Source organism: Scatophagus argus, chromosome 7 (assembly GCF_020382885.2).
Source record: "Scatophagus argus isolate fScaArg1 chromosome 7, fScaArg1.pri, whole genome shotgun sequence".
In the NCBI taxonomy this organism is placed as follows: domain Eukaryota; kingdom Metazoa; phylum Chordata; class Actinopteri; family Scatophagidae; genus Scatophagus; species Scatophagus argus.
In genome coordinates, this window is record NC_058499.1 from 2100000 (window position 1) to 2120718 (window position 20719).

Consider the following 20719-nt stretch of genomic DNA (forward strand, 5'->3'; position numbering starts at 1 on the left):
TAATAAAGTATATAACTTTATATAATAAAGTATCTTATTGTTATTATTGTGTTCTATCTGTAAAAGAACCATTGAATCTTTTACTGGGATACTCAACGTCATTTTGAACAGGCGCCTGTGGGACAACCACGGACAGGGGTCCTCTCATCGTCAACACCGGAACAGCACGTGAACGGTACGTAAGACTGTGAGATCGTAAGTGGTTCATAAATTCTGTTTAAATTCGATGTGATGGTGCTGTGTCACGTGTGTTGTTTACTATAAATGCGTATACGTCTAACGCAGAGACGTTCACTGACCTGACCCTGAACAATAAGCTCCGACGGTCATGAAATACACCGTTTCTTTTGCACGTCACGCCAAACCCCATTTAAAAGGTGAATTAACCACGTTAAGCGGTCTACAACACGATAGCAGTGGTCTTTAGTTACAACTAAATGTATGCTCAAAATCAGTTCGAAGTGCTCTTCAATACGGCTCACACCGAATCAACCAAACACCGCTGACTGTCGTGATATCTTAGTCATCTCACAATCGTTCATGGTGGTGATCGGTCAATGTAATTAACGACCATTAGCTGAAGCCCACAAATAATCCATCATTTCGTGGCAGTGATTTGACTGACAGAAGAGAAAGCACTTCACTTGCCTGTTACTGATCCTCTCTCTTTCGGTGTGCCTGCTCTCCACCAGAGGACTCGGAGGTCAGGATGGGTCGCTCCTCCAAAGACAAGCGGGACATTTACTACCGTCTGGCCAAAGAGGAGGGCTGGAGAGCGAGGAGCGCCTTCAAGCTGCTGCAGCTCGATCACGAGTTCAGCCTGTTCTCAGGTGAGACCCACAGCTGGTTCTGCTCATAAGCCGTCTTTTAATAAATGTCTGATTTGTCAGGAATACATAAAGGTTGTTTTGTTCTCTCGCTGTCAGGTGTGAACAGAGCAGTGGATCTGTGTGCAGCTCCTGGCAGCTGGAGTCAAGTCCTCAGTCGGAAACTCAGGTTTTGCTTGCTTCTTTTTTAAATGATGGTATGCTCAACTGGACAGAAATCATCTGCGTGGATACAATTTAAATTACTCTCATAAGACAATAAAATATTTTTAATTTTGTGTTATGAGAATTTCCCTCACTGCGGGACTGATGGAGCCCTATCTTATCTTAAGGAGATGTTTTCCTGTGATGCTGCAGCTTTGCATTTCTTTTATTTTTGCGCTCAGAGGGCCGGAGGAGAAAGGCGAGCAGGTGAAGATCGTGGCAGTGGACCTACAGGCCATGGCTCCTCTGCCAGGAGTCACTCAGATCCAGGGAGACATCACCAAGGTTTGGACAAGATGGACTCAGCAGGACAAGCAATCCTTTAAATAAGAGAGTCGTGGAAAACCAGCGACCACTGAAAATGCATCACATGACCTCTTCTTCCTCTCAGGTGTCGACGGCACAGGAGATAATTCGTCATTTTGAGGGTGAGCCGGCCGACCTGGTGGTGTGTGACGGAGCTCCAGATGGTGAGACGCTCACTTCCTGTCTGTCGTTGCCTGCTCTCAAGTCTCTCTCATCTGCCTTTTAATGTTTTCACTCAGGTGTCAGGAGTTAATATTTCCTGTTGTGTCTCCGTAGTGACTGGACTCCATGATGTGGATGAGTACATCCAGGCTCAGCTCCTATTGGCTGTAAGTACAGCGGTGTGTTTTTAACAACCCGCAGGTCTGTGGCGTCATGCTGACGGCTGTTTTTTCCCGTCAGGCTCTGAACATCACGACTCACGTCCTGAAACCTGGAGGGACGTTTGTAGCCAAGGTGAGCTTAACTTCATCCAAACACTCTCTCAGACTGCTCTCCACAATCGCTTCTTTCTTTGGTGAGGTGTCACATTTAAATATTTTATTTGTTTTTAGAGTTTGCACCTTCTGTCCGTACTTGTATCAGTGAACGAGCTATCGGCGGCTCCCGTACAGTAACACTAAGGTTGATCGGACCGTTAGCTTCACGCTAAGTTCAGTGCCAGTCTTTATTCTTTCCCATAGATCTACATGTGGATGTGACTTTAGTTGCGGTTCCATCTGAAACATGAGCCCGTTGAGCCGCGATTGTGACTGCAGCTCCTGGTGTCTGAACCATGAACACTCATTCAGAGTCACTCAGATCTTTTCCTCTTTCCATCTGGATGCAAAATCAGAATCTGCCGGGCCTGCTTACAGGAACACAGAACATGACTGCATGTTACCTGCAGTGCACCTGTACAGGAACATGAGACTGTATTAACCCCGTCCTGCCCTGTGTGTCTCAGATCTTCAGAGGTAAAGACGTGACTCTGCTTTACTCTCAGCTGAAGATCTTCTTCACTGGTGTGACCTGCGCCAAACCCCGCAGCAGCAGGAACTCCAGCATTGGTGAGCTGCTGCCCCCTGCTGACCAATCACACTCATGCTGTGACTGTTTGGACATCTGAGACGTTTGTATTATTGGCTCCAGTCCAGGGACAGAAATGAGCCGCTGTTTTAGTCACGCAGAACGTATCCCAAAACGATCTTAATCCAAAGTAAAAACTAATTGAATCATGCCTTGATTTTGCCACGTTCACCCCCATGTGAAGCTGTGTGCTCCGTCTGTGTGCAGAGGCCTTCGTGGTGTGTCAGAATTACTCCCCTCCTGAGGGTTACGTCCCCAACATGTCCAACCCTCTGCTGGATCATTCCTACGGTAACCAGGAGCCCTTTTCCCTTTGTGGTCTCTAACTGGATGTCTTGTGTTGATGCTCTCAGAACAGATTATGGTCATTTGAATCAAAATCATTTGAAACATAAATCCAGTACGGATCAGTCCGTAGTTTCCCTGCATGTCCTGGTTCTCCTCGATCTGTTCTCAGTCGGGTTCTGCTCCCTGTCCTCCAGATGTGGACTTTAACCAGTTAGAGGGTCCAAACCGTGTCATCGTTCCCTTCCTGGCGTGTGGAGATCTCAGCGCCTTCGATTCGGACAGGACTTACCCTCTGCAGGTGAGGAGGTGCAGCGTTTGCTGGTTCAATCACAAACATGATTCTTACACTAAAATGAGTCTGATTCAGTCATTTTTATCATTTTAACTGCTGTCTTCCTGATTTCTGTTTGATTGCATCTCTTGTGATTTTCACACTACGTTTATTTTCACGATGAAATTCAATCCATTCATTTTAAATCTGTTAATAATGACACGTTGAAGGTATTTTACTGGGTTTTTCAGGGGATGATTCATGGATAATTAAATTGATTGCAATATATTATATATATATAAGATATTTCTGAAGTATAATCTGCACATAAGGTGTTTTGAATTTGAAGAAACATGAAAGCCAACCTTCATAAGAACATTTGATGGACCTCAGTTGGTCAGTTCAGGTGAAAATTCAGGAATGGTTGTCATGTTCCAGGATTTTTGCACCTTAAGAACCAAATCCATCAAAGAAAACCCTCAATGTATTCTAATGCGCTAATTTATTCTAACTGTGTTCTTTCTTCAGCTGGATGCTGGTAAACAGTATCAGTACACACCCCCCGCCCAGCCGCCCATACGACCCCCCTACGAGCAGGCCTGCCACCTCCGCAAAAACAACCTGCTCTCCAGAGAGGACGCTCTGTCCAACTGTCCCAGCCAGAGCCAAGACGAGACGGAGCCACCGGCCGAGTCCTCCTGATCCGTCTGACTGCTGCTAATTGGTGGAAAACAAAAAACAGGAGAAAGAGGACATTGTTATCATGAAAGGACGGGGAAGGTTCTTCTGTCTGATGAGACCCCGGACGCCAGTTTCTTCTCTGTGGGTCCACCACCGAGACAGGACCAGGACATGTTTAGCCTACTGATGTTGTTCCAGTCGGGTGATGCATGTTTTTAATGTTTTGGCTGATTTTTATGTGGAATACTTTGTGACAGACCCTTCATCTGTCAAACTGAGGAAGTGTAAACATTTTATATTTTAAAAATAAAGATCGTTTCTTGGAGGAAAATCCCCATTGTGGTTTGCATGAATGATATTTTAAGACTGATTAAACTCTTACTAAAAAACAACGTGCAGTAAACCCCCTCGTAAACCCCCTCGTCGTGCTGGCATCTGCTGTGATGCTGCTGACTTGATGTTGGTTTAGTTTTCTTTACAACAGAGATTTACCTGCAGGAATTTAAACCCAATAAAATAATAACAGCTGAACTGAGCTCAAAGTAACGATGATCTTTAGTCTAAGAGTGCTGGAAGTGAAGAATTAAATGCTTAAATACTTCTTTCTGCTAAGAACAGTATTAAACTTGATTACAGGTTTTAACAGATTCTCATTGCTGGTTTCATGAAAGTTTACAATTTAATAATTGTCTTATTTTTCCATAAGAAATTAAACAACATTTCATCAGTGGCTCTAGAAGTAAAATACGGTACAGGAATGTAGCAGCACACACAAAAAGGAAAAGTCCTCAGTTAGTCTTTCTTTAGCCTAGTTTGTTTTGAATCAGCCCCCAAATTTGAATACATGTATTGTTTCAGGGAGATGCTTGAATGTTAAATCCTCCCCACACCCACAAACGCCATAGCGGCTTTTTATCCTTTATTACTCATAATAACAACATATAACAAGTACATAATATGTACAAACTGGAACAGATAATTAAAGTTTAACGCCAGGTTTAACGCTGGGGTGAGGTCTAGAAAGATCTCAGAATTTTTCAATAAAGTACAAGCTGTAAGCCTTCAGTAATATGTTGTACTAAGTAGTAATAAGATTAAAAATAAAGCCGCAGCAACTTCCGGGTTTTCCTTCGTACGTGGTGACGTAACGGCGCAAGGCTCACACAACCGCATTGTTGTTGGGGAAGAGAAGCTCGGGCAGCTGCTGAGCTCTGCCACTTCCAACTGTTTGTTAACGGTCTTAACGATCAGTATTCAACCGGATCGTAGTATACAACCCGTGACCGGCTCCGTCGCCCTGGATACCTGCCGGTTACTCTCAAGTTTCACTCGGTTCAGCGCGAGCCGCGGCCACCGTTGGCTGAGCGGACTGAATGTGGATTTAACTGTCGCTTCGCTCCACAGGCCGCGCCGCCATTGCTGCTCTTTTTATAAGTTGAATTCGTGAAAATACCGAGGTAAGTTCAACCTCACTCTGTCCTCACCTTTTTAATGTTACTGCCTACAATCTGGAAAGGTTTAACTTCAACGCTGATCGGCACTCCTCTTAGAAAAACCCACCTTTTCCAGTCAAGACAGTTTCTTGTTGTGTTGGTCGCCATATTTCCTCCCCCCTCTGATAGTTCTAATGCTAACAGGCTAACGTTAGCCCAGTTTGTGGACGGAGTGTCCTAATGCGTTTAACGGGCGACCAGAGGGGCCGCCGCCTGGTAGGACAACAGCACCCGATCGTCCGTTCTTGTAACAGATCTGTGATAAGTTTGTGATCCCGAGGCAGGTTCGATTAATCACGAACATCAGCGCGATGGTTCGGTTAAGCGGAGCTAACGTTAGCCGTGGCTAGCTGACACCGTTCAACACACAAACTGAACGAGGTGAAGCTGCTGTTAGCCGATGATATTCAACAACAGTCAGCACTCCGCGGCATCAGCCGGGCGGTCTGAGCTGACCGAAGGCGTGCTGCTCGCGGTACGTTTCTTCCATTCGCCCAGTGATCATTAACACAGTTTGTGTTTCCATCGCCTGTACTGTAACTACACCCAGCAGGTAAACTGAAAGCAGATGATCTCGTGAATTAATTCTGTACTGGGGGATTCCAGTGTACAGCAGCTAGCTGACGTGACCTCCGTGTGTCTGTGAGGGAAACGTTGTAACTGCAGCTTCACTGTGTTTTCAGTTGTGGTTGCTCAACAGCGCAGCAGTAGATTCAACGTTATTGACTGACTAAAGTGTTTTCTAAGCCAAATTCCAGGCATGCTCTAGGTTACTGATCAGGTACGAGCTGCTTTTCCTCGCCCTTTACGGCAGTTTACTGAGTATCTTTGTGTTTTTGTGTGTGGTCAAACAAGGCTTTCATGACAGTTTAAAAACATACAAGTAGTCGGTTAATCATGGAAAAACATTAATGAAAATAATTGTTGTATGCATGTCTGCAAATAAATGTTCATGTGTAGTACTTGAGCCGAAAGTGAAATGTCATTTATATTTAATAACATTACTAACTGTGCTCTACTGTGACGTGCAGGGCACAGCAGTTCTGCCAGGACTTTGCAGTTGTTGTTTTTTGAGTCTCATCTGGTGACCCTTTGATGAGAAGGTGCTGAAGGTGAATTGTCTTCACTTCCATTTTACTAGCAGATGTTTTTAATTCTTTTGAATAGTTGTTATGCCTCCACAATAACTGTGGCCAGAGGTATTATGTTGTTGCCCCTCCCACTCTTGTGCCTGCAATATTTTAAAAACACCTTGAGGAAATTTCTTAAAGACTTGTCTCGAATGTCCACTTGGGTCCAAAGCTAAACTGACTAGATTTTTGTTTCAAAGGTTACTGTTGCCCACCTTTTTTGCTGTAACTCCAGAATTGATACACTAATTATGACAACATTTAAGCATATGATTAAGTGCTGACATATTCGAAAGGTCTCCACCTTGGAACTGTGCTGATTGTGTACATCATCTGTGCTGCCAGGCTGAACACGTGTGTGAAGCCTCCACCTTTTAGAGTTGGTAACTTCTTTTTAGCAACGTCCACATTTGAAGCTTCGAAGTCCACCACCAGCTCACTGGTTTGGATGATACTGAGCTTCAGGTCATTGATGTTGCACCATATGACAAAGCTCCCTCTCAGTCCTTACATATATTGTATGAGTGGATAGACATGATGCAAAATGCAACTTGACTGGTGGTGGAGGCGTCCAACTGTTCAGTGGTAATTCTAGTTTTTGTGTGTTGTTTACCTTCTGGGTATCTTGAATACTCTGTCACCACAGAATATTAAGTTTGCAACAAAAGTTTGGTCAGAGTCTTGATAACATGACAGGATTGATCCAACGGTTTCTTATTTAAGTCAGGAAGCACGTAACTTCCACAGTCGTTGAGTAGTTTTCTATGTTATGTTACTTGAAAGGAAAATTGATTGATGATGCAACATGTTCATATTCTCTAGAGATGACAGGTGATACTGAAGGTTTTTTTTCACTCTTGTAAGGCACACTGTTTCATCACACTGTGTCAGACCTTGTGTCTAAGTAAAAATACAGTACAGTAAAATATTTTATATGAAGGGTTTTTGGAAGATGCATTCATATTTATGAGGAAAAATATTTCCTATAGCGTGTTAGACTGTAACACCTGCATTTAAGGTAGGAATTCTGAACAAACCTTAAAGCCTCCTGGACTTGAAGGTTAAGGTTTTGTTAATCATTCATGCAGGTTGGTTGTTAGATCAAACACACGCTGCTTTGTGTGCTGGTTGTTGCTTCACAGGGTGAGTTAATGACATGAAAAATGTCTTGTTGAGCAGCTGTTACCCCAACATCACATCACTGAGTCGCTGACGTTGTTGTTTTGTCTGTTTGGTTTTCAGAATCTTTACGGCTTCAAAATGAAGAAAAAAGGTCGACACCACCGCACGCCGGTGCTGAAGAGGGACTCCTCCCCCATCAAGCCGTCGCCAAACCGGGAGACGCTGACATATGCACAGGCTCAGCGAATAGTGGAGCTGGAGGTGGATGGCCGCGTGCACCGCCTCAGCATCTACGACAAGCTGGACGTCATCACGGATGACGACCCCACAGCTCAGGAGATTATGGAGTGCAACAGCAACAAGGAGAACAACGAGAAGCCTCAGCAGGTCCTGGTGCGCTCTGTGCGCCTCAAAAACAACCGCCAAAAGAAGAACGCAGCGCTCACAGCTGCCCAAGGTGGCGTCGGAACCCAAGGAAGTGCAGGTGGTCTGTTGGAGCCTAAGGTTAGAACGGTTGAGTACAATCTGCCAGTGGTGCCGAAGAGGCCGGCAGCGTATTACAAATACACAGAGAGGACAGCGGAGGAGCTGGACGAAGAGGTGGAGTATGACATGGATGAGGAGGACTATGCATGGTTGGAGTTAATCAATGAAAAGCGAAAAAGCGAGGGCATCAGTCAGGTGTCGCACAATCTGTTCGAGTTCCTCATGGATCGTTTTGAGAAGGAGTCGTACTCGGCCACGCAGGGTCAGAGCGACCTGCAGTCATTGGTGGATGAAGATGCTGTCTGCTGCATCTGTATGGACGGAGATGGAGCCGACAGCAATGTCATCCTCTTCTGCGACTCCTGCAACATTGCCGTACACCAAGAGTGCTACGGGGTGCCGTACATCCCAGAGGGCCAGTGGCTGTGCCGCCACTGCCTGCAGTGCCCGTCGCGGCCTGCTGAGTGTGTCTTCTGTCCCAACCGAGGAGGAGCCCTGAAGAAGACTGACGACGACCGCTGGGGTCATGTGGCGTGTGCTCTGTGGGTGCCTGAGGTTGGCTTCTCTGACACGGTTTTCATTGAGCCCATCGATGGCGTCCGCAATATTCCACCAGCACGCTGGAAGCTCACCTGTTACCTGTGTAAAGAGAAGGGGATTGGAGCATGTATCCAGTGCGACAAGATCAACTGTTACACCGCCTTCCACGTCAGCTGCGCCCAAAAGGCCGGCCTCTACATGAAGATGGAGCCTGTGAAAGAGGTGACGGCGTCGGGCGCCACCACCTTCTCTGTGAAAAAGACCGCCTACTGTTGCAGCCACATGCCTGAAGGCTGTGACCGCCGACCGCTTAACATTTACAAGGAGCCACACCCGAAAAATGGAGCCTGCCACAAGAGAGCCGATAAGAGGGGGAAGGCCCGGGCCAAGGGCTGGCAGAAGAAGAAGAGCAAGAGAGCAGAGCCAGAGCCAGAACCAGAACCTGACACCCCCACCAGCTCTGGACCCAGTATCACTGCCTCAAGGTAGGCTGCTCACACTGAGTGACCATTCAGCCTGACGGTAGTAACAGCATGAGAAGATGTTGTTGTGTTGTGGTTTGCTCACTGGTCAGTTTGTCATTGGTTAGTCCCAAACACAGAAGCAGTCTGGGCCCTGCAGTACTCTTTAGCGGTGGTGTTTATCTGCTCAACATTGCCAGAGACCACTGATCTAAACATTCAGAAATAGTGTTAGCTCATGATTATGGCCAATCAATCAAAATACCCCGGGTTAAGAGCCACAGAATACAGTTCAAACCTGGAGATATATACTGGATGGGTGACACAAAATTATAGTTATTATTATTTTTTTAATCAAAAGGAGACGATCGAATGATCAGTGCTCAAATTATCAAGTTTTTATTTTCCCAGCATCCAGTGGTCTTCTCATATCCGTTCAGCCACTAGTCATTGAGACCAGATTCCAGATTGAATTTTTTAAATTTATATACGTCAAGTTTTCCCCAGTCCCGTTTTTGGTCATATTGTTGTACTCGCTCAAGATATTATCTGTAACTCAGTGGCATCAAGTCCGATGGGTCAAGAAACACAAGCGAGCCGATCGGCAAAGCTACAGATCGCAGCCTGTTTCAGCTGTGAAGACACAAAGCAGACGTTGAGCTTCTTCTGCAGTGTTTCTGTTTATGTCCTTGGATTACTGAGTGTTGATTCATTAACATCTCCTGCTTCCGTGTGGGTCAGTTTTGACTCCATTCTGAACCAGGTGGCGGTTCAGAGGAAGCGTCAGTTCGTCGAGCGGGTGCTGAGCTACTGGGTGCAGAAGAGGCAGTCGAGGAACAACGTGCCGCTGATCCGCCGGCTGCAGGCCAACCCCCAGCCGACTAAAGCCAAGCAGCTGGTCAGTACTGCAGACGGTTGCGGCTTCCGTCAGTGGAGCTTTGTCCTTTCATGTGCGTGTTGTTGACGTGAAGCTTGCGTGTTTTGCGCAGAGCCGTGCGGAGACGAACCAGGCGCTGAAGGAGCAGCTGAAGGAGTGGCACCGCCTTCGCCACGACCTGGAGCGAGCTCGTCTGCTGCTCGAGCTCATCAGGAAGAGAGAGAAGCTGAAGAGGGAGGAGGTAGAGTCGTTCAGCGTGCATTGCTTCTGTTTCTTAAAGCTTCATTTATAACAAACAGTAAACAATGACAGTAGTTTTCCTGTTTGATTCTATTTCTAATTCTTAAACAGAAACACCAACTGGCTGCAGGACTGCGGCTAAACCTAATTTCGCTCTTTATTTACTGCCACACAACTTACTGAATTAAACAGTGGAACTGAACTTACTTTGAGTATAATTTTGTTGTTGCACTTCATCAGTTAAAGTAAATAATCATTCACTCATCGTGAAGCTGTAAGTGTAAATATTAGTCTGGTTCCCGTCAGTTTGACCAGAAACCTCCCAGATTTCACTGATAAGTTGTTGCACTCAGACTGAGTTGTCTGTGTGTGTGTTGTCTCGTCAGATGAAGCAGCAGCAGTCGGTGCTGGAGCTCCAGTTGACCCCCTTCAACATCCTGCTCAGAGCCGTGCTCGGCCAGCTGCAGGAGAAGGACTCGTACCGCATCTTCGCTCAGCCCGTCAGCATCAAGGAGGTGTGTGACCTGTTGTCATGGTTACTGTAAAACAATCTGCTGTGCTGTCCATCAGCAGCACCGTGACATGTCTGTGCTCCCATGGTGGCCAACGACCCGGGGTTACTACATGACCTGATAAATGACTTCATAACCCCAAATGTCCAGGAAAAGTTCTGAATGTACAACGAAATGTTAAAATTTGATTTAGCTTTTTAACCACTAGTTGGTGCTGAGGGCAGTCGTTAATCAGTTGTGAATAACATTAATTTGTCCGTCCGTGGCTGGTTGACACCTGATGTATAATTTTACCTCATTTATCAGTATTGCTGTCAACCAAGAGACTGATTTTCTGCACTGTTCATTTGCTGCTATAAGCTGAAGATAAAGTTGCTTACACTTTGCCTCCTTCATGTGTTTTAGTCCTTTATTGTGAAAGGAACTATAGCCGATACTATTGAAGCCTGTTAACAAGCTGGACTTCTGTTTCAGTCCACAAACCCTCATCAGATAGACTTTACAGTTTATAGCAGCTGTAACCACAGGTGACATGAGTTTTACCTGCGGTTACCTGTTGAGTGTCTACAGACTGAAACATGGATGAAGTGAGGGACTTTGTGCTTGGTCAGAGATGTGAGCCGATACACCTGGTCCACAAGACTTTGTGTTGTTCGACAGCTTGGTAGTGTGTTGTGAATATCCTGAAGGCAGATCCCTTTAAGTCATCATCTCTGACAGTCTGCAGCCTCCAACGTGTCTCATCTGTGCCCTGCAGGTTCCTGACTACCTGGACCACATCAAAAACCCCATGGACTTCTCCACCATGAGGAAACGCATTGACGCCCACAACTACAAGAGCCTGGATGAGTTTGAGGACGACTTCAACCTCATCATTGCTAACTGCATGTTGTATAACGCCAAGGACACGTTTTTCTACAAGGCAGCTCAGCGAATGCAGGACCACGGAGGAGCCATCCTCCGCAGGGCTCGCCGAGAAGCCAACAGAATCGGCTTCGACTTCCCCGGCGGGTTGCATCTGCCCGAAGCCCCGAAACCGGAGGCGACACCCGCGTTTTCCTGGGAGGATGGTAAGTCAGAACGGAAAACAGCCACGTATTGGAGGTAATACTGTGATGGTGGCAAGTGTCATGTGTGTTCTTCTGTCTCTCAGTGGATCGTCTTCTGACCCCCGCCTACCGCCGGTTGACCCCTCTGGAGGATCAGCTGAAGGAGCTGCTGGAGAAGCTGGACCTGAGCACAGCCATGAAGCACAGCCCGTCTCGCAGCAAGAGGCTCAAACTGCTGAAGAAGACCATCATGGAGGTCCGCAGCGAAATGAGCCTAAAGAAGTCCCTTCCAAGACCGTCACCCTCCACCCCGGAGCCTGACCCCACCCCTGCTGAGTCAGAGGAGAAACCACTAGCTGAACCCCCGGCAGAGCCCTGCTCGCCACAGGAGAAGTCTTTACCTCCACCAACGTTAGAGCTGTTAACATCACTGTCGCAGCTCGACACCTCGCCCGGCGAGGAGCCGCCCGCCCTGAAGGCCATCAAACCCAGCGTGGACCACACTCCCATGGAGCTCGATGGTGACAGTGACACATCTACCTCAGTGCCCATGGACACCCCCAATGGACACATCCCAGACCCACTGCTCCTCAATGGCGACTTCCACACTGAAGCTTCTGGCACCTGCAACCGACGGACCAACACCCTTTTTCGCAAGTCCAAGAGCGCAAGTCCCCAAAAACCAACCAAGAACCAAGAGGCATCCGCTGGGTCGCCACCGCCCCTGGGCGCCAAAACCTTCCTGTCAGTGGTGATCCCTCGACTGGAGACGCTCCTCCTGCCCAAGAAAAGAAGACGCAGCAGCAGTGCCGATGGCGAGGAGGAGGAGTCGCCAATAAAACGCCTCGGCACAGGTACTCACTCTTAGGACGATTGTGATGCTTCAATATTACAATTAAATTACAGCAAAACGATGTGAAGAAACATTAACTTGATGTTCAGGAAACTTCACTCAGTTGTGACGAGTTTCCTGTTTTTTTTAACTTCAGGAATGGCGAACGGTTTTGTGGTGGAGGAGGAGGAAGCATCTCCCCGCCCGCCGGAGCCTCGGCGGCGCTGTGCCTCGGAGTCCAGCATCTCCTCCAGCGGAAGCGTCCTCTGCAGCACGAGGTGAGTTCAAGAGAAGACGTCTGCAGCCGTGCAGTTTACTGATGAATCAAAGTTCCAGTGTGTTCCACTTCGGGGTCTTATTTAGAGAGTTTATCATGTTATCGAAGCAATAATCAAATCAAATGAAGAGAGGATTTTGAGCGATGGGTCAAGGTCCAGTTCTGACAGTCCAACAGACGGCATCAGTGATCGTTAGCCATGACGATCTGCATACAACTTAACACGTCATGACAAACGATACAGGTAATGTGTAGTAACGAGATGCTGTAAAAACAAAGGTTGTCTTGTTAAAATGTAATCATTTGCTGTGTAGTAATAATGTACTTAAAACTATAACAACATCTTGACATAAAAGCTCTCGTAATGATGATGAGCAGGGAACTGAGCACATTTTGTTTGTAATGTCGGCAGCTTTCAAAGAACTGAACATAAACCCACTGCAGAAATCTGAAACTTGAAGGTTGATCTGTGTCCATCAGCATCTGGTCTGACACCAGTTTGGCCATTAAAAAGGCCTCTGAACCTGAAAATGGATTCCAGCTTCCTTCTCGTCTTTTTCAGCACCGTCATCATGCCTAAAAGTGGAAAAGGGCGGCCGGCGGCGGCTCGACGGAGCACCGTGGATGACAAAAGCACTCTGAGGACCTGCATAGAGAACGGCGAGTTCACCAAAGCTGCCAAGATCTCTTCAGGTGTGTGAGCAGCGAGTGTCACGTGAGGGGTGTGCATGAAACGGCATGGCACGCTTTGATTGGTCAGCTCATCTCAGTCTGCTGCAGACTAAACGTATTAAAAAGGAAAAACGAGCCTCTTTGTAATTCTGTGTGCTCACACATCAGTTTATATTTCTCTCCCCCTTCACTTCCTCTGTTGTTCCACCTTGACCCAAACAGCAGTGAACTGGATTGTGGTTTTAAGCATCCAGAGTTCAGAAGTCGATCTTGAACTGGGTTTTTACCGAAGCAGCAGCCCCTCGCACCTCGTTCTGGGATGGAGTCTGCCTCACTGAGGTCCACAGTAGGACGGCAGTCAACCGAAGAAAGTCTTTGTCGATTGACTGATGACTGGAGTTATGCAACGTTGCCAATCAAATCAATTCCTAGATTGATAGATACTTTATTGATCCCGAGGCAAATTCAAGAAATTAAATTCCTATTGTTCAGATAGGTTTACATACAACAGCGACGCACACAGAAGCCTCTTTTAGGTTTTGGGGAGTTCAACTTTGTGTTGACTTCCTGCCTTAAAGTCTCATAGTCTAATAAACCATGATTATTAAAACAGAAAGACTTGAGTAAAATATATGAATTTTATATTTATTTCTTACACATTATAACCTGTCATTAAAAAATAAAATATGTCAGATCTGCATACGTTCCTTATGAAAGTTAGAGCACCAGTTTCTTGCTGGTTGGAGTCCAGGGGCCCCTGAGTGTCCTGCGTGAATTCAGTAGAGACTCGGGTTTAAGCCACAAAAGAAATATTTTTTTCTTTGTGGGCTCCCTTTTTTTAATGTAATTTTCAAAAAATGTGTGTGTGTGTTCAGGTTGGTTATATGTGTGTGTGTTCAGACCACTGACTGCATATAAAGATGGACGACATGAGAGCCCCCAAAGTGAAGTCAAAACATCTGGCCCCCCCCGGTGGCTGGCTGCAGTACAGCTCATAAGCCCCTCCCCCCTTGTTAACAGAGGGGGGGGAGCTGAGCCAAACTAAAAACTCAAACTATACATCAAATAAATGTTTCCCAAAGGTTTTTTATCATGCTGAAGTTTGTTCAAGTGTTCATGTTTCTGATCATTTTGGTTTTATTTAGTTACTTGATGCTGTAGAAAGAGACTGAGATGTCATGATTGACAGCTGAGTGCTGCCTCTGATTGGCTCGGATGGGTGTGTGGGCAGGAACTCGGACGGGAACCTTGTTGCACAGACGCGACGTCCATCTTTATACGTGTCGGTGGTTCAGGGTGGCTGTGCTCTCTGTCTGTTGCTCTGAACACTTGATAACTTGCTTGTTGTTGTTCCTGTAGAGGAGTGGAAGCCCACCGCTGCTTCTCCATTTGTTCTGGAGCCTCTTAAACTAGTTTGGGCTAAATGTAGTGGATATCCCTCCTACCCCGCCCTGGTGAGTGAGTGTCGGTCCCTCTGTGTCTCATTACCCATCTGCCCCTCTGCCATTGTGCGTGCTGTAGCTCGTGATTTGTGCTCACAGCCATGCGGGAGCTTCCAGCTGGCCGATCATGGACTGCTTGGTGTGTGTGGAGTCGGCCGCTTCGCTCAGAGCGTTTTCGGCCCGACTCGGCCTTGCATGCTCATGTCTCCGAGTGCGGGCTTCTTCTAAGCGGCCGCAGCCACCAGGATGAACTCCTCACGGTCACTGCGAGGAGGCGGCGTCACTCAGTCTCGTATCTGTCTGTGTGTTGGCCTTCACAGATCATGGAGCCCAGAGCGCAGAGGATGGCGTGTCAGCACAACGGGGTGGAGCTTCCCCAGCCGCCGCTGGACGTCCTCAGAGCCGGAGAGCGGATGCAGTTCAGGTCCGCAGAGAAACTCTTCCTCGTCCACTTCTTCGACAGCAAGCGCAGCTGGTGAGGAACTCATCGACTCGGAGGAGTAAAATAAAATCAATGAGGAGTGAAATAAAATTATCTCCCTAAAACTAAAGTAAAACGGGTGTAAATGAATAAATACTTCTGTCCTGTTACAGCCGTGTTATAAGATTGAAAGGCTGACGTAGTGACTGATTTGTGGTTTCTCTCCTCAGGCAATGGCTTCCTAGATCCAAGATGGCTCCCTTCGGGATCAACCAGACGCTCGACAAACTCAAGCTGATGGAGGCTCGCTCCTCGTGCATCAGAAAAGCCGTGCGGCTCGCTTTCGACCGAGCCATGAAGCACCTGCACCGCGTCAACGGCGAGCTGGAGCCGAGCGTCACAGACTAAACCCCCCCCCCCCATTTCTGAAATCCTCCCATCATCCATCTCTCCTCTATGTCCTTTAAGCTTTTTGTTTTGAAAACCATCACTGCAGAAACAGAAACAGTTTCTGCCTCATACGCACAATAAACACACACTCATTCATCATGTTTACTGTTTCCTGCCAACTGGATCGTTTTCATGTCTCCACGCACATCTGTCCCCAACGTCCGAAATACTGTAGCTTGTGACGGCCACCTTGTTTTGTCAAAGAGCTATGCAACGAAAACGACTCGGTTAGCGGGTGCAAAAAGTTGAAAAACAAAAACAACAAAAAAAAAAAATCAAACCTGGGCTGTGAGGACTGAAAATCACGGGTGTAAACCTGTCGAATGTGTCAGAGTTTGACCTCTGACCTCCTTAAATGTGCTGCAAGACTGCTGTGAGAGTCTCACGAAAGCGTCCATCGGTGTGCGTGCGACTGCAGCAGCTCCTGTAAATATGTTGTACAAGGCCTGACACTAATTTATTCACTCCCTCGGTTTGCTCTGGTACACGGTGTTCACGTATTTATAGTCGGAGGTGATGACCCACGTCGACCCTGAAGGTGTCGGTCTTTCTGCTGGTGCTATCTCTACAGAGAGAAAAACAAACAAACATGCATACTGTAATGAGTTTTTATTTCAGCTCCTTTTTTTTACGGTTTTTGTAAGTTATTAAGTTCTCAAAAGCTTCAAGTTCTCTTGTTGTTGGCATTAATTTTTTTGTTTTGTGTGCATCATTTGTTTTTTATACCCAAATGTTTTTACTGAACTACTACTTTTTGTTTGTACATATTTATATAAAATCTATATAGATGATCTGAAAAAGTTTAAAATGCCTGAAGTGCATCATTCACACCAAAACCAAAAAATCTGCTGCCCACAAGTTTCCCACTAATGTGTTTCTTTCTTTCTTTCTTTCTTTTTCTTTTTTACAGTTTAGTCGTGTTTTCCAGGTTTTCTGCCTTTCTGTTTGTGTGCTGTGATGAGTTCAAGTCTTCTGTAAAACGTCACAGAGTCATCTTTTCCACCCGAACCGAACTACAGTCAGCTGTAGGAGAGAAGAGAATGTGCCTGTACTAATTTATTGTAAAGCAGAACATGTATATGCATTACTTTATAGAGAGAGTGTTGTAAGAAAATACTACGGGCACACGAGGAGCCGAAACGTAGAGGCCCTTCCTCTTCTGTTGTTTTGTGAGGTTTTTGGTTTTTTTTTGAATTAATAGCATTAAATCTGAGATGTGAGGTGATAGTGTTTGATTTCTGTTGGTTTTGTTTTGTTTTTGGCAGGGTAGCTTCGGGTAGACTTCCTGTTTTGTCGGGCCCCTCTGGATGTGGATGTTGTGTGTAAATAGATTTGGTACTTTAGCTGATTCTCTGGGAAAAGAAAAAAACCACACAGTTATAGCCAACGGGAGCGGAAACCAGCCGACGGCAGGCCGGTGGGATTTTTATACAACAAAACACTGAAAAATTAAAGTATGTTATTGATCACTGATTGAACGTGTCCTGGTTTCATTACCGCGTATTTTAAAACGGACGCCTCTGGACGAGCAAACCAGAAGATCAGCTGTTGATACAAAGTTATTCTTATTGTCTGATTGTCGTTGCTTTAAATTGAAAACATTTTCCCATATTCTTGTCATATTTTAGCAGCTCAGATCAGGTATTTAAAGTAGCCACAGTACAAGTATAAGTATAGAAGTATTAGCATCAAAATATAATTGGGCCCCTGTGATGTCAATGGATGATAATTCTTGATGCAGTCATGTGTTTATCACTTTAATGCCAAACTGCATCCTAATTTGTTGATCATAACTTGTGTTAATAAACTAAATCTGCAAAGAAACTAAAGTTGTGAGATAAATGTGTAGTAAACAGGACAGTATGGGCCTCTGAACTGTAGTGGGCAGCAGAAAAGGGAAAAACTAAAGTAAAGTACCTCAGAACTGTACTTAAGTACAGCACTTGAGTAAACGTACTTTGTTTCCAACACTGGTGTGTGTGTTTTTGTATTATACTTTTGTATTTGTATTATACTTATTGAACAAGTTGCTTTCAGGTGTGTTATAAGCATAAGCATAATTGCAACAGGGTTAAATCAGATTTTCCAGGTGAAAATAAACCTGAGCTGCAGTACATAATAAACTAATAAATAATAATGTGCAGCTTTAAGAAAACACTTCTCTCTGAACGGCTTTCAGACGTAACACAACAGAACAGAAATAAACTTTCCTGCTTATCGTTGACGGACCACAAGATGGCGCTGTTGTTCTGTCTCACACAGCTGATGCTGTGGAAACAAGCGAGACTCGCGCTACACCTCAGTCGGACGACAAACCTGCGATGTTTGTCAAATAAAGACTGTTTTAACACGGTTGATCCGGACTGCGACATCTTGACACTCGCCCCCACTGAAGGTCTTCCGTTTTTTCCCCGCACTGCGTGGATTTTGTGGCTTTTTGACGTTCAACAGCGCGGTCTCTGAGGCGTCATGTCGGCGGACTAAGATATCCCTGCCTGTAAGCGTTTGTATGACTTTTAAACTGTGTAGCTGTGGTTCCGTGTTCCTCCACCCCCGCAGGCTTTCAACAGTCCCGCATCTTGTGAGTGTCTGCGAAACTTGCTGATGGCTCATCATTTTCCTCTAATTAGCGGCAGATTTTATCCTGAGCTCGTTCGCACGGCTCAGCCACACGCAGCCTCTCGGGTCTCTGGGGGTTAAAATGTGTTTGAAGCTGCGAGATAATTAACCAGCGTACGGGTAATTAACAGCGTCCAGCTCATAAACAAACGCATTTCCTGTGCACACACGCCGTTAATGCGGCAGACGCTGCCGCAGCAGAATCTTATGTGTAAAAGCTCAAAGCTGGCAGAGGTCGTACACGCACCTGTACGTGCACCTGTTCACGAATCAACAGTCCTGAATATTAATGGCGGCAGCCGGTTGTCACCTCTGAAGTTGTCATGCGGTTAGCCTCTCTGCTGAAGACACAACAATGAACGAGTAATTACACGGCAATTATGACTTTAACTTTATAATGAAAGGAAAACCAGCGCAGCCAGCCCACTTTCAGCTGCCGTTAATCGTTTGGAGGAAACAAAAAGCTTTTGGTTTGAGAGGCGGGAAATCGTTTAGCGTTTTTCCAGTTTTGTGTTGAACAGTCTGAGTGCTAAAGTGGCCTTTAATCCTGGACCCGGGCTCAAACAGACCTGGAGACAGACATACGGGCGTTGGCGTGCTAACCGAAACAGACATCCATTTTAACAAGGACCTTTTCACCGCTGCTTCCTCAGATTAGCACGCGTGCTAATCTGACACGTCGCATCCCGCCCCCACAGCTCTGATTGGTTGGTTGTTTTTCCAAGCGTGGGAAACACCTGTCCATGTAAAACGTGTGTGAAGCGGAATTAAGTTGCTGGGTCCATTTCCTCAGTCTCTTTTCTCACTCCAAAGTATTCAACATAACTCACAGAGACTGATGTATCTGATGGATATCGAAGAATCCCACAGGTTTATGTTACTGCCGTCCATTTGAATCATTTGATGAAAACCGATGCTTTGTCTCACAGATGGCTTTAAATACTACAACACCCACGTGCCTCTGGTGAGGAGGCCAGTCAGAGGAACAAATCAGAGAATTAATTTAAGCTGCAGATCTCGCGATTCTCTGCTTGAACTTCCTGTAACCTGAAACCGAAACCTTCAGCCTGCGCTTGTGTTTGCGTGTTGCTCCTCACTCTGTTTAGTGGAGCCGTGGTTTTAATTTAAGCTGTAACGAGAAGAAGTTTCAGGCTTCGTTAGACACTCTCACCTTTTAACTACCGTGAGAGCGAGCTGCTGGAGGGGGCTGATTGACAACACTCTAATTAACCAATGAAGGAGCGCAGGGCGAGCAGGCACCTGTGTGGTCACTCCGAGTGCAATTACCTTCTGCCCGCTCCCCTGCTTCCTGTTCAGCCAATCTGTCGGCCACGGAGAGCCTAATGACCCGCTAATAAGACAAGTGCTCCGGAGTCCATCTTAATGAAGATCAGACAGCCCATCCCTGCTCGCTCTCCTCGCCGCCGCCGCCGTGATGTGGCCACTGATTGTGAAGATGGTCCTCGACCCCTCGTCACCTCGGCTCACTGAGAAGCCACGCGGCGGTGGAGAATATTAAAAAGGATAGATGATCTCTTGAGGAGGCCTTTGCACTTAATTCCATCCTCTGAGAGAGAAGCGAGTCGGCTGACGATGACGGCGGCTCAGCACGAAGTGAAAAACCTGCTCTTCGATATTTTTGTTTTCCCTCTCATCCTTCCATCCCGAGGTCATTAACGGACGGGATGGCATGAGAGTGCCCAAAAGTGAAGCCAAAACATCTGGACTGCCCCCTGGTGGCTGGCTGCAGTACAGCTCATAAGCCCCTCCCCCTTCATGTTAGCATATGGGCCAAACTAAAAACTCAAATTGCAAGTCAAATAAACTTTTCCCAATGATGGTTTCTCTTATTTTAGGTCGTTCTTATCACGCTGGTGTTTGTTCAAGTGTGTCAAGTTTCACACTTTCTCTACATTGTGTACAAGTACAGAAAATAGTCCTTGACAAAAATTTACCAGCGTGTTTTGATGCTCAGGGTTACATTTTAAAATTTAAGATTCAAAGTTCATTTTTTGACCAAACATCAGGAAATCCTTTAAGATGTCCTGAAATTATCCTTAAAAATGTTAACATTTGAACATTTACAGTTCCACATACGATCAAGAGCAGATCAAAAATAATCTCTGAAACTGAATCAGTTTTATTTTTAAAATAAGGAATAAAAGTTTGAAATGTGAACCCATCAAACAGTCGAGTTCAGAGTGAACATCTAAATCAAACTGAGCTGATTCATCATCGTGCTTTTCACCAGAATGATTTGTTAAGACACATTTCTACCTGAAACACCTGGCAGACTAAATGACACCTGAAGCATCATGGGTAAGCAATCCCCTTATTACAGCAACACACACACACACACACACACACACACACAGTAAGAGTCTGCAGTGTTTGTGGCTGACAGTGATCAACGGGCAGTTACGGTCACACAACCTGCTATTATATCTAATG

General features: G+C 46.0%; 2 protein-coding genes across 4 annotated transcripts; both read left to right on the forward strand.

Annotated features, from left to right (window-relative positions):
• Window positions 1–65: 65 nt before the first annotated feature.
• ftsj1 (FtsJ RNA 2'-O-methyltransferase 1) lies at window positions 66–3976 on the forward strand. Of its 2 annotated transcripts, none has more exons than XM_046393374.1 (11): window positions 66–175; window positions 693–830; window positions 927–996; window positions 1214–1316; window positions 1423–1501; window positions 1614–1666; window positions 1740–1793; window positions 2284–2386; window positions 2613–2696; window positions 2888–2991; window positions 3493–3976. In XM_046393374.1, exons 2-11 carry the CDS (start codon window positions 710–712, stop codon window positions 3664–3666), a joined length of 945 nt encoding a protein of 314 aa, XP_046249330.1. In that variant the 5' UTR covers window positions 66–175; window positions 693–709; the 3' UTR covers window positions 3667–3976. The 2 variants fall into 2 exon arrangements, with proteins under 2 accessions (XP_046249330.1, XP_046249329.1); XM_046393373.1 differs by lacking the exon at window positions 66–175 and adding an exon at window positions 241–559.
• Window positions 3977–4818: 842 nt separating this feature from the next.
• LOC124061499 (bromodomain-containing protein 1-like) lies at window positions 4819–15585 on the forward strand. Of its 2 annotated transcripts, none has more exons than XM_046393369.1 (11): window positions 4819–5102; window positions 7511–8901; window positions 9619–9775; window positions 9867–9995; window positions 10381–10509; window positions 11264–11576; window positions 11660–12409; window positions 12545–12665; window positions 13227–13357; window positions 15099–15253; window positions 15430–15585. In XM_046393369.1, the coding sequence occupies exons 2-11, from the start codon at window positions 7529–7531 to the stop codon at window positions 15442–15444; spliced, it is 3273 nt and encodes a 1090-aa protein (XP_046249325.1). In that variant the 5' UTR covers window positions 4819–5102; window positions 7511–7528; the 3' UTR covers window positions 15445–15585. The 2 variants fall into 2 exon arrangements, with proteins under 2 accessions (XP_046249325.1, XP_046249326.1); XM_046393370.1 differs by lacking the exon at window positions 4819–5102 and adding an exon at window positions 6227–6250.
• Window positions 15586–20719: the final 5134 nt, after the last annotated feature.

Coding starts and splice junctions, on each gene's coding strand:
- ftsj1 (XM_046393374.1), top strand. CDS start 710: ATGGGTCGCTCCTCCAAAGACAAGCGGGACATTTACTACCGTCTGGCC. Junction 831..926: donor CGAGTTCAGCCTGTTCTCAG/GTGAGACCCACA, acceptor TCTCGCTGTCAG/GTGTGAACAGAGCAGTGGAT. Junction 2,992..3,492: donor ACAGGACTTACCCTCTGCAG/GTGAGGAGGTGC, acceptor TTCTTTCTTCAG/CTGGATGCTGGTAAACAGTA.
- LOC124061499 (XM_046393369.1), top strand. CDS start 7,529: ATGAAGAAAAAAGGTCGACACCACCGCACGCCGGTGCTGAAGAGGGAC. Junction 8,902..9,618: donor CCCAGTATCACTGCCTCAAG/GTAGGCTGCTCA, acceptor CGTGTGGGTCAG/TTTTGACTCCATTCTGAACC. Junction 13,358..15,098: donor AGCTGCCAAGATCTCTTCAG/GTGTGTGAGCAG, acceptor TGGCCTTCACAG/ATCATGGAGCCCAGAGCGCA.